Consider the following 12,500-nt stretch of genomic DNA (forward strand, 5'->3'; position numbering starts at 1 on the left):
CTCATCAGAGATGAAGGAGGCCCCCCTGAGGCACAGGTTGGTATTACACTCCTTCATAAATCACTAGTCATTGATGTACTCTTTTTACAGAGAAATGTGTTGTGTGTACTTGGTTGGGTCCATTGGGGAACTGACCATTCCTTTGTCACCAGCTGACTTATCTCTCTCTCTCTCTCTCTCTCTCTCTCTCTCTCTCTCTCTCTCTCTCTCTCTCTTCAGTTTGCTGTGTGGGTGGACGCGGTTATCTTCGTCTTCAGCCTGGAGGATGAGATCAGCTTCCAGACGGTGTACCACTACTACAGCCGCATGGCAAACTACCGAAACACCTCTGAGGTGCCCCTGGTTCTGGTGGGCACCCAAGGTGAGCCCCCACGCCAGAGCAATCAGCGAGCTGCTCAAGGAGAGCTCTCAGCGATCTAACCTTTGATCCGTGTAGTAGAGCAGTCCTAGTCTCTGAACCTGCTTTCAGCACTACACTACGCTTTTCAGCATCTCTTACTTCCATCATTAGTGCTCAAACCCCAACCCCCATCTCTCTCTGCCCAATCCTTCTCTTCTTTCCTTTCTTTTTGTCTTCTAGCTCTCTGTCTCCATCTCCCATTCTTGTCTCTATCTGACACGCAAGCACACTGTCTCACCGCCGTCTCTCTTTCGTCTTGATCTTCTCTCATCCTCAGTACTAGTTGAGATTCTGAGGGCTTACTGCCACCTGCTGGTAGCAAATAGTTATTGCATCATCTCCTGACGCGTGTTTTCAGCCTCAACAGTATTATTCACTAGTAATTCATAATTATTCACACTTACAGTGCCTTGCAGAAGTATTCACCCCCTTGGATGTTTTACCCTTTAATTGCTTTTAGAAATCAATCATGGTCAATATAAATTGACTTTTTTGAGAAAAAAAAAATACAAAAAAAGCCCTCTTCAATGTCAAAGTGAAAACAGATTTGTACACAGTAATGTCAATTAAATCAAAATATGTAATGTAAAATAAGTGATTGCATAAATATTCACCCCCTTTAAAGTGACTGACCTAATTCAACAGAGGTCCAGCCAATTGGTGCTAGTAGTCTCACAATTAGTGAAATGGGGATCAGTGTGCAGTGAATGTGTCTCAAGTGATTGTAGTATAACGACACCTGTGTCTGGAAGGTCCATTCACTGGTCAGTATTCAGTAATCAGTATTCCTGGCTACCGTTACACCATGAAGACAAAAGAACACTCCGAGCAACTCAGAGAAAAGGTTATTGAAAAGTATAAGTCAGGGGAATGATAAAAAAAAATGTCCAAGGCACTAAACATCCCCTGGAATTCTGTTAAATCCATCATCAAGAAATGGAAGGAATATGGCACATGTGTAAATCTGCCTAGAGCAGGCCGTCCTCACAAACTGAGTGACCGTGCAAGAAGGAGACTAGTAAGAGAGGCCACCAAGACACGTATGACTACTCTGAAGGAGTTTCAAGCTTCAGCAGCTGAGATGGGAGAGTGCATACTGTTGCCTGGGTTCTTCACCAATCAAAGCTTTATGGAAGAGAGCTACTGTTGAAAAAAAGCTCCACTTTGGTCTCATCAGACCACAGAACCTTCTTCCACTTGACCATGGAGTCTCCCACATGCCTTTTGGTGAACTCTAGTCGATATTTGATGAGTTTTTTTCAACAGTGGCTCTCTTCCATAAAGCTTTGATTGTTGAAGAACTTATGCAATCACTTATTTTTCATTACATATTTTTATTTAATTGACATAACTGTGTAGAAATCTGTTTTCACTTTGACATTAAAGAGGGCTTTTTTGTGATTTTTTTTGTTGTTGTCAAAAGCCAACTTATATTGACCATGATTGATTTATAAAAGCAATAAAAGGGTAAAACATCCAAGGGGGTGAATACTTATGCAAGGCACTGTATATCACAGTGACATATGACACAAATAGGCATATACGTACACATTTACAACAAGTCTGATTAAAGCTCAATAGTTAAAGACATTTATTGTGTATTTGTATCGTCCTTCTAAATGATAAAAACAAAGCTTCACTGACCATCTCACTAAATAAACCCAGTGGGCTCAGGGGGTCGAATGCATTTCTTCATTACAAGTGAACACATGTGAGCATTGTCAGAAAGTGTGTATCTGTGGGGTTTCCTTGGCCATGATGGCATGTCATCCATTCTTCATGTGGATCCTGTCTGTCTGTGTTGCCGTAGTTTAAAACAGCCAGTCATGTTGTCCCTCTGTCTCCAGATGCCATCAGCTCAGCCAACCCTCGTGTGATAGAAGACACGCGTGCACGGAAGCTCTCCAACGACCTGAAGCGATGCACCTACTATGAGACCTGTGCCACCTACGGCCTGAACGTGGAGCGTGTCTTCCAGGACGGTAAGGGGCCGAGGGGACTCGTACTGGCTTCAGGGGGTTGGATATAGCTCTAGGGTCTTCTTGTTGTCGCTGATGCTTTGAAAGACTGGTGTTGGTATTTGCTACCGTTTTTACTACTTGACTAAGCTGATTCCACACTGAGGCAGGGAGCGCCTTCATTTCAACACCTCTGAACAGGTGCTGGTGTTCTTTTCTGGAGTGTGAGCTGTACAGTCTGCATCCTAGAGCTGTGGTGGGGGGCACATGGTCTCTGATGAACTCACCTGTAATGATGCAGTTTGTGAGAGAAGCCAACAGTCAGCTGTGGCAGCCACACACACCTTGGAACAGAAGAAAGGGGAAGAGAGGAGATAGAGAGTAAATGAATTCCAAGCATAGCTTTAGTGGGACTGAGACAGGTAAGGGGTAAGACTGGTGAGGGGGTGATCACTGGAGATCTAACAACGCTAAACACAATGACTGACTATGCGTAAGAATGAACTTAAGAGCAGAATAATCAGGATTCATGCCGTTTATTCCACGGTGAACACTGACATGATTACACCTGTTCATTGTTTTACTCTTTTTAATCTTCCATCAAACCCTAATGGCCCACTAACCTCAGCAGTGACCTACAGATTTGTACAAAAGTTTACAAGCCCATCCACCTCAAATGATGTTCACTAACCCTTAGAGGTCGACGTGGTCCGGTGGGGAATATTGTGGTCTTGTTGTCAATTTAAAGCTCAGCGAGTTTTTATCCTAGAGACCTAAAAACCCCTAGAAACCTTGAATCTTCTACTTCTCAAATATACTGTATACGGTTTGAAACTTAAAAAAATGAATAAGGAGATTAAAACCTAAGATCTTCCACATGCTGGCATCCTGATGAGGACTGCTCATTCCTGTCCTCTATTGAGTCGTAGAGGAAGAGGAAGAGAGACGAAGAGGCCATATTTGTATACTCTTCTGGACTGATGCTTGTGGGGTACAGAGAGCCACAATGACATTCCAGGGCCATTACCTATTGGCCGCTGGCTTTGACAGATGGGTCATAAACAGTGACAATGGGGCGGGGCAATCACAGGTGTGTTTACACCCATCTCATCAATATTCATTGTGTAGGGACACTGGTTTTGGAGAAGAAAAAGTTACTACAAAGTTACTAATATTTAGTAGTGAAACCGCATACAAGTTCTGAATGCTGAAATCACCTGTGTAGCTAATAGTAGGTCAGAAGTCTTGGCCAGAAATCTTTACAATGTGTTTTTTTTTTAATGAAGTCTGAGCACCTCTGAAAGTAGGTTTTTGTAAGGGTTTACAGGATTTAAATAAAACAAATATTTTCTACATTCCTTTTACTCTCATTTCTGCTGAGGTTTTCTAGAATATAACCATATAAGGTACTTTTGTTTTTAGTTAGGTGAAATTTACAAAAATATCAAGGTCTGGCCGACTACCTCAAAGAGTCTGACAGGCTTTGGACTCACAATAGATTTCCTCTGGTAGGCATGGCATTCATAATATACAGCCCTTGCCTGACATGCTTGAATGACAGTGTGAGACTTTTGGAGAGAATTTTGAAGAAAAGTTCCTAAAATGGATTTTGATATAGGACCTTTTCTGGTTTCAGTGTGTGTAGATTTGTGAATGACCATCATCCATAGCAGTGTTTTGTGTTTCTGTTGCTATGGACTGTAGCCTTCTACCCTCCAGCCATAGCAGTGTTTTGTGTTTCTGTTGCTATGGACTGTAGCGTTTTACACTCCGCTGCATTAGAGTAGAGCCGTTTGATGAACTCTCCAGCCCTACAGAGACCACAGGCTCTTCACAGCAAGGTGACTTTGTGGCTAAAATAAGTCATTGGCTCTAATCATGGGATAATTACTGGCTAAATGGCCCATCTCATTTTGTTGCTCTCTGAGGAGCTATGCAGACTTTGGTGTCTGATAACCTGTAGCCGACGTAGAGATTTACTCCTCTCTTCTCCAGCTTGGCATAACAACACTCACTTTTACTGTGCAGGCAGCAGAACATGCACATACACAAACATAGTCTACTTATGTGTACAGACTCTCTCTCTCTCTCTCTCTCTCTCTCTCTCAGAACATGCACATACACAGACTCTCTCTCTCTCTCTCTCTCTCTCTCTCTCTCGCTCTCCTGTCTCTCTCTCTCTCTCTCTCTCTCAGAACATGCACATCTCTCTCTCTCTCTTTCTCTCTCTCTCTCTCTCTCTCTCTCAGAACATGCACATACACAAACATAGTCTACTGATGTATACAGACACTCTCTCTCTTTCTCTCTCTCTCATTATCTCTCCTTTATACAGTCAGACTCACCCACATTACATGTACGTACACACACACACACACACACACACACACACACACACACACACACACACACACACACACACACACACACACACACACACACACACACACACACACACACACACACCACACGGTCACCTTCTCTGTTTTAGCTCTAACATCTCATTCCACTAGTGCAGTGGATTTTTTTCCCTGTCATACTGCCATCACTCAATGTCACGAGTTTGACTGTGGAAAAGCATTTAATCACATTCCTCTTGGGAGAGTACCAAGTGCATAAATCCCCCGCTGCCTTGTTTGAAGTCTGCGTCCATGACAGGTGTGGGCTGTGTGGGGCAGATGGGGAAATATACGAGTGTCAGGGTGCTGTTAATTAAGACCTGTGTCTTAACTCTTGGATATGGAAACCCCTACTCTAGAAAGTTCACTTTTGTTCAGAGTGTACATTCTTAACTTTTCTGTGAAGACTCACTCATTCATAAAAAAAAAACAAAAGCCTGAATGAAAATCTTCTGCTCAAGGAACGCAAACATCTCTGAATTATTAGTCATGGATAATCAGACAATGCTGGTGACGGATCTAAACCCGGACATAGCTGAATGACAGTGACTGACCACTAGGGAGCAGTATAGCACCGAGAATAAAGAGCACTTAGTGATTCCACACCCCTTGAGTGCTGGCCAATGGGTCTGCTCCAAAGTGATTTGCAATGAAAGCAGTGCCTACAATTTCCACACAGTTTCTTCCCAGACTGGCGCCACGGTAACCTCTCGTGCATGCTGGGTAACCATGAAGAAAAGAGCATTTATCCAAATTATTAATGTTGCTTCTGAAAGAAAGACCTCCCTCTTGAAAAGTAGTCTTAATAGAAAGACAGACAACAGTAGTTATCCACTGTAGCATGACAACAGTGCTGCAGGGGGTAATCACATTCGGAACATGCACATATTTACAGTGTGTGTGTGTGTGTGTGTGTGTGTGTGTGTGTGTGTGTGTGTGTGTGTGCACGCTAAGAGGTGGAGGTACAGCAGACATGACGGTGACAGGCATAGGATGCCTCAGAGATCTCTTTCTCAAGGGAAATCAGCTGGAACCGGATCCATTTCTTGCCCCTCTGTGGGTTGTCATACCCTGCAGGCTGTGTGTGTGTGTGTGTGTGTGTGTGTGTGTGTCTGTGTATGTTTGCTGAGATGTTGCAAATATGTAGGTAGGCTGCATAGTATTGTATGACATTCAATGAATGAAACTGTGCGTGTGTATATGGCCGATGTAGCTTAGCATCTTGAAAGGTGCCCTAATGTCTTCCCAACACGTGTGCATGGCTTTTCTTGGCCCAGGAGGGAGAGTTGCGCACTAAATACTGGCCGATTATGCTGTTAATTATTATATTGCCTGTTGAGGCCAAGTGCACGCGGTCATTTAGCTCTGTGTGCGTGTGCGTGTGTGCGTGTGCGTGTGCGTGTGCGTGTGCGTGTGGTGTGCGTGTGCGTGTGTGTGGTGTGCGTGTGTGTGTGTGTGTGTGCGTGCGTGTTGATGGCAGAGAGAGCGGGGTCTTGTCCAAGCCCCATCAGCTTCTGTAAATGAGCGCAGGGAAAGGTTCCATTCCACATTATTACCGACGCTGTCTCTTTGCATTTTTCACATCATTGTCCTCAATTAATAACGCATTTTAATTAACCACAACCAAGAGATTCATTGATGACTGCTAAAATGATCATTTTAATATTTTCGGCAGTTGTAGTGTGTCTGTAGCACTTTCTCTGCCTAGAGGTGTGTTTGTGTGTTTACGTATGTGCACAGTATTGTGTGTGTGTGTGTGTGTGTGTGTGTGTGTGTGTGTGTGTGTGTGTGTGTGTGTTGTTAGTACACAATCACACTCCATTTATTTTGCCTGACTTAAGCTTGTTCTTGCATCTAAGCATTGCACTGACTGTAATTATAATTCCTCTGACCTTAATTTGGAGCCGTAGACTAAAGCTTCCTCCATAATGGCCCAGGCAGCATGGCCTGCCATAATTAGACTCAGGCTGGAGTCTCATCGCCTTTTTGGCCAGAGGTTCCTCCTGCAGAGGATGACATTAGTCTATTAATGTTCATGTCCATGTTGTGGGATGCAGATACAGGCTGATGGACGCTCTTCAGTATTTAACAGTCTTCTTCTTCTTCTTCTTCTTCTTCTTCTCTGCCCACGACACAGACACAGTTGCACACTCATGCTAACCTAAATGCATATGCACACTGATATGACAAAGAAAGTCAAATATCAAAAATCAAATATTTTTGATTAAATGTTTGATTAAATGTGATCTGGTTGAATTGTTCCATGAGGATACCGTAAAGCGGACACGCAGAGCTTTGTGCACTAAAATTCCATTTATAAAAGAGATCATTTAAAAACTCATTGTGAATATTGATTTTATTTTGTCATGGTTCTACATGTGTTCCTGATGACTTCTAGATCTGCCAAGGCACGATGTATGACTTTGTCCCTAAGAGCATACGTCTAAAGTGGCATAAAAGTCTATTGTGTGTTGGAATATTCGCAGCATAATAAAGTATTGTCTACAAGTTCTTCCAATTCCCTCTTTTATAAATGATAATTGGTAGTGGTTCAGTGTGCAATAATCTAATGTCTTGTAGAGACCTTAAATCAGATGAAGCCAGTGGGTTTGTATCGGGGTCTGAGAGTCGTGGCGCAGTAGAACATTTACCATTAAAAATAATTGGCGTGTTAGTTATGTGCATTTGTGTTTACGTAACGGAGTGTTTGAGGAAAGGCCAGTGGACAAATGAAGAGAAGTCATTTATTTAGTCAGGGTCAAGAACTGACATGGGCTGGGCTGCGGAGCACGAGCGGTGGGGGCTGTGTGTGTGTGTGTGTGTGTGTGTGTGTGTGTGTGTGTGTGTGTGTGTGTGTGTGTGTGTGTGTGTGTGTGTGTGTGTGTGTGTGTGTGCGTGTATCACATGGCTCGCTAATGGCTGGAGGTAAACAGTGGTGGGCAGACTTTTGTTGTGTATGTGAGAGATTAGCTCCAGCCCTGTGATGCATGCATGGGCTTTATTGGGTCAGGGAGTGTTAGGCTGTGTGAGTTAGCTGTTGTTGGAGTAGTAGTGTGTGCACACGCGCATTTCTGGACATTTTCAGAAAAACCATCTCCCCAGTGAGAAGAGGGCTGTGTGTGTGTGTGTGTGTGTGTGTGTGTGTGTGTGTGTGTGTGTGTGTGTGTGTGTGTGTGTGTGTGTGTGTGTGAGAGAGAGTGAGGTGACTTGTCCTGACAGTTTCCCAGCCTGCGTCCATCAGCTCTCTAATTTAATTATCCTAATTACCCCACCCCCTCCCATCAGTGGCTGTAGCAGCGAGGGGTGGGGTGGGGGGTCTGTGGTTGGCCTGTTTGTTCGTTAGCGGCGGCTAACACTAACGAGCTGTGCTCTCTGCATCCAGCTCCTCACCCACCGAGGTGCCCTTGCCACGGCTGGAGTCCACAACGTCCAGCCGGCCTCGTTATTCTCACTGTCACTCTCACATCCATTTAGCACACAGAAATAAATCATTCAGTGTCTGTCTCACTCATGAACACACACACACACACACACACACACACACACACACACACTATGTTGTGTATCCTGTAAGTCAGTTTGAATGGCTGTGTAGTTCTTGTATGCTCTGGTAGGGTCTATGAGAATAATCCATGTTGACGTAGCATCATATAAATAGTTAGTTATATCACACTTTTGGACCTCAAAGTGGGCTTGGTTTGTGGTGAAGTGTTTAAGAGTGTTGGTGTGAGTGGCTGACATCATATTAATCAAATCATTTGTTTGTTAGTGTGTTATAGATTCTGCCCCCTCTGTGGTAATCACACGCTCACCCCCACGCTGCATAAACTATCTGGATGGATGGACTCACTTGGACTATCATTGCTTCCTGTCTTGCTTTCCTTTTTTCTTTCTTTCTTTCCTTTTTTCTTTCTTTCTTTCTTTTTTTCTTCTGCTGTTCATCATCTCTTTCATTCTCTCCATGGCTTGGTGTTTTTTTAAGTCCTCATTCTGACACGTTTACAACTTCTCATAATGTAGACATGATGCATAGTGTTGCATTCATCTGGCACCATATCTGGTTGTTACGTTGGTCCTTACACACACACACACGCGCACACACTAACACACACTAACACACACACACACACACACACACACACACACACACACACACACACACACACACACATATGGAGCCTCACTCTTTCTATCATCATTGTTCTCAGCTGTTGTCCTCTCTTGTGTCTCGTTCTTGTTCCTAATCCCCTCCACGCTCCCTCCTGCTCCCCCTTATTCTATTGGCTCCGAGGTTGAAGGTCAAAGGTTAATCTCCCTCTGTAGCTCACTGTGTTGGCCCTGCTGTCTCTGTTCAGGCCCCCAGAGGTGGGAACCTTTGGGGCTGTGCGCGGGCCCCGTTGGACTGTTTCTGGTGCAGTGGCGGTCCCATCAGCAGCCCTAATCACCAGCTCAGAGCCAAAGCTCATCTGATCTCAGACCAGTTCCCTAGAGGCTGCAGCCGCCAAACTAATGATGCCTCAATACCAATAACGCTGATTTGCCACAAAACGGCCAACATGTCTTCCAATGGATTACTGCTGCCGAGACCCTTAATCACTGGCTGCACCGGACGCCCGCATGGGAACAGCGCGCGTATTGATTTTCATTCTGCCACGTTAAGAATAGTGACAGTGTTCCAGTGGTCTGCATTAATGAAACATGAGGCCCCTGGTTCTAAAGAGGCAGGACCGCGGTGTTGAAAACAGCAGGAGATGGTGTTAAAATGGAGTGTCAGTGAGAGTCTGTGAGGTTCCATTGGTGCGCTGCCTCCCCCTTGGGTGGCTGAATGGAGCTGTCATAAATCTGATCAAATGGGAGACATTTCCATTAGAATAAATGGCTGCCTCTCAGAGCAAGGAGCCAAGATTGATGGTTTAAGTTAAATTGTATTAGCTGTGCAGTTTAAATATTTAACACAGTCTTATCATAACTGTTCTTAACACTTAAAGTAAAATACAGCCGGGGATGTCTGTATACGCATATATGAATATATATATCTCTAGGGCCACGCGTGCCTTTGTGACGGATACTCCCGTGTCTCTAAAGACCTTGAAAGTGAGGCCTGGACCCTCAGACTACTGGTCTGGAAAGGAGAGTTGTGAGCTCTGGACCGTCAGACTGCTGGTCTGGTGAGGAGAGTTCTGGACCGGCAGAGTACTGGTCTGGGGAGGAGAGTTCTGGACCCTCAGAATACTGGTCTGGAGAGGAGAGTTGTGAGCTCTGGACCGTCAGACTGCTGGTCTGGGGAGGAGAGTTCTGGACCCTCAGAATACTGGTCTGGAGAGGAGAGTTGTGAGTTCTGGACCTTCAGACTGCTGGTCTGGGGAGGAGAGTTGTGAGATCTGGACCCTCAGACTGCTGGTCTGGGGAGGAGAGTTGTGAGATCTGGACCCTCAGACTGCTGGTCTGGGGAGGAGAGTTGTGAGATCTGGACCCTCAGACTGCTGGTCTGGGAAGGAGAGTTGTGAGATCTGGACCCTCAGACTGCTGGTCTGGTGAGGAGAGTTGTAAATGTGCTCAGTGAAGCCTCTAGCTTTAGCCATAGCATTGGACTGCTATCTGTGGGTTGAACTATAGACTGTGATTAGAGCCTTAATATAATGAAGGCTTGTATGCAGGAGTGATACGACTGTGTGACTGACTGAAAGAATCCGATAGGAGACCGCAAGTGAGTGTGTTGGTCGGTGTGTGTGTGTGTGTGTGTGTGTGTGTGTGTGTTAGCCGGGCTGCCCTTGGAGCTGGTGTTCTCTCCTGAAGGTAAATGTTTATGACAGAATCATCATTAAGGCCCAGAGCTTTAATAGGTCCAATTAAAGGAATAGCTTCATTTCCAGGGAGATGAGAGGGAGCCTGTTTATTGCCATGTGATAGACTGAGATGGGCTGGGATTAACACCCTCGTGTCCAAAAGCTCAACACCAAACTTTCCAAGAGGCTGTTTACTCTGTTAATGAGGGGATAACGGCCATGGAGTCCCTGGAGGTGCTGGGAGACAACAGCTGAACAACTGACTAGCACAAACAATAGCAGAGGGTAGAGTTCAAGGGAAATAGGGCTTTTTCCACCACAGGATGGCTGAACTGCTCCTCTCTTGGGAGTAGGGTTGGGTACCGAGAACCGGTACCAATATGGAACCGGTTCCAATACAACCGGTACCTACCCGGACCGAAATGCAACGCAGATTTCGGTGCTTCATTTCGGTGCCTGAGCCAATTGAACACGGTCGCTAGGCAGATTCCGTGGGGCACATGTAAAACTGCCCCAGCTCCTAATGTAAACTTTGTCTTGTGTCGCTCACGCTCATTGGTGTTTTCATAGCAACAGTCTTATGACAGTGAAGAGCAGGCAAGCACAAACAGAACTAGCCATCAACCTTTTAACAGAGAAAATACCGAAAGGTAAACGGTCAAAAGTGTGGCAAAAAGATTCAAACATCGCGACGTGCAGCAAATGCAACAAAACAATTGCGTGAAAACAGGGGAGAGAAGGCAAAGAGTCAACGGCAGATCAGCAACTGAAGACTGAAAAATAAACGGAGATGACAGATAAACTACCAACGGTAGTCTCTTAAAGGGGCAGTACACATTTTCTCGTACTCAGTGTGTTCAAGTAACAAGATTAACTATGAACAAGATAGAAAAGATAGGTATAAACAAATCATAAAATGGTGACATTTCATGAAATAAATGCAAACTAAATAATACATTTTTGACTCCAAAGGCAAATATGCTCATATTTTTGCAAAAGAAGTTTGAAGCTGTTTTTTGTATTTATTTATTTATATTTATTTAAGTATACTATAAACTGTTGTTTACAGTTAATATAATGTTCATAGTTTGAAGTTAAAAAGTTTGAAGCTGTAGTTGGAAGCCAAGTGTTTTCTATGGTTTTTATATTTATAATATACTTTAAACAGTTTATATATTGTTCAATTTGAAGAAAAAAAATTGCCTTGGCAATAAAAAAAGCCTTTCTTTAATGTTGTCAATCGTCGCTTTGCACTTTAAAGTATCGGTTCCGGCACCGTTTAGGCACCGGTATCGTTTTAAAAGTATCGGTTATGTACCGGTATCGGATAAAAACCAAACGATACCCATCCCTACTTGGGAGTCTTCTTCCCTCGAGTGTAGTGGCCTCTACATCATGGAAATAGCAGCTTTCTATTCGATCTGTTTTAGGGGGGTGACCATGCTTTTGGGTGGGTTCTAATATTACTGCTGATGTGCCTTTAATGTCATAATACCAAGGCCTCATGGGGCCTCCCCACAGTAGCCAACTTATCACTCTGGATTTACCATTAATGGGCCTCATTCTCGAACGCAGTTAAGAAGAATTTAAGAGGAATTTCTTCTGAATTGGATGTAGGACAACATTTGGCATTCATGAAAGTTTTCTCATCTGGGATTTGCTCTGAACTTCAGAAGACTTTCCGAACTCGAAATAGCAGTCGTAACTCGGCCAGAGTTTTCTCAAATGCGATTCCTTAAAAAACCACAAGATGGCCCCGTGGGTTTTTTGAGGAATCGCATTTAAGAAAACTCTGGCCGAGTTAATGAATTTGTGAGAAATCGCTGGTGATTGCGTTCACATCAACTCTACAGATCCTCGGATTAAAGTATCATTAACAATTACGTTTCACATGTAGGCCTATAGTCATGATTCTACGAGGCACCGTGATGTCATAAAATAAATAAAAGCACTACAC

At 44.1% G+C, this 12,500-nt stretch overlaps 1 protein-coding gene across 1 annotated transcript in view; it reads left to right on the top strand.

The window, feature by feature from the left end:
• Positions 1-222: 222 nt before the first annotated feature.
• agap1 (ArfGAP with GTPase domain, ankyrin repeat and PH domain 1) overlaps positions 223-12,500 on the top strand; it is a 70,240-nt gene continuing 57,962 nt past the window's right edge. Inside the window, exons 1-2 of the mRNA XM_031558150.2 lie at positions 223-361; positions 2,248-2,382. Coding sequence (XP_031414010.1) covers positions 307-361; positions 2,248-2,382 — 190 coding nt within the window. The 5' untranslated portion in view covers positions 223-306. The remainder of the gene's footprint in view (positions 362-2,247; positions 2,383-12,500) is intronic.

This window comes from Clupea harengus, chromosome 21 (genome assembly GCF_900700415.2).
Source record: "Clupea harengus chromosome 21, Ch_v2.0.2, whole genome shotgun sequence".
Classification (NCBI taxonomy): Eukaryota; Metazoa; Chordata; class Actinopteri; order Clupeiformes; family Clupeidae; genus Clupea; species Clupea harengus.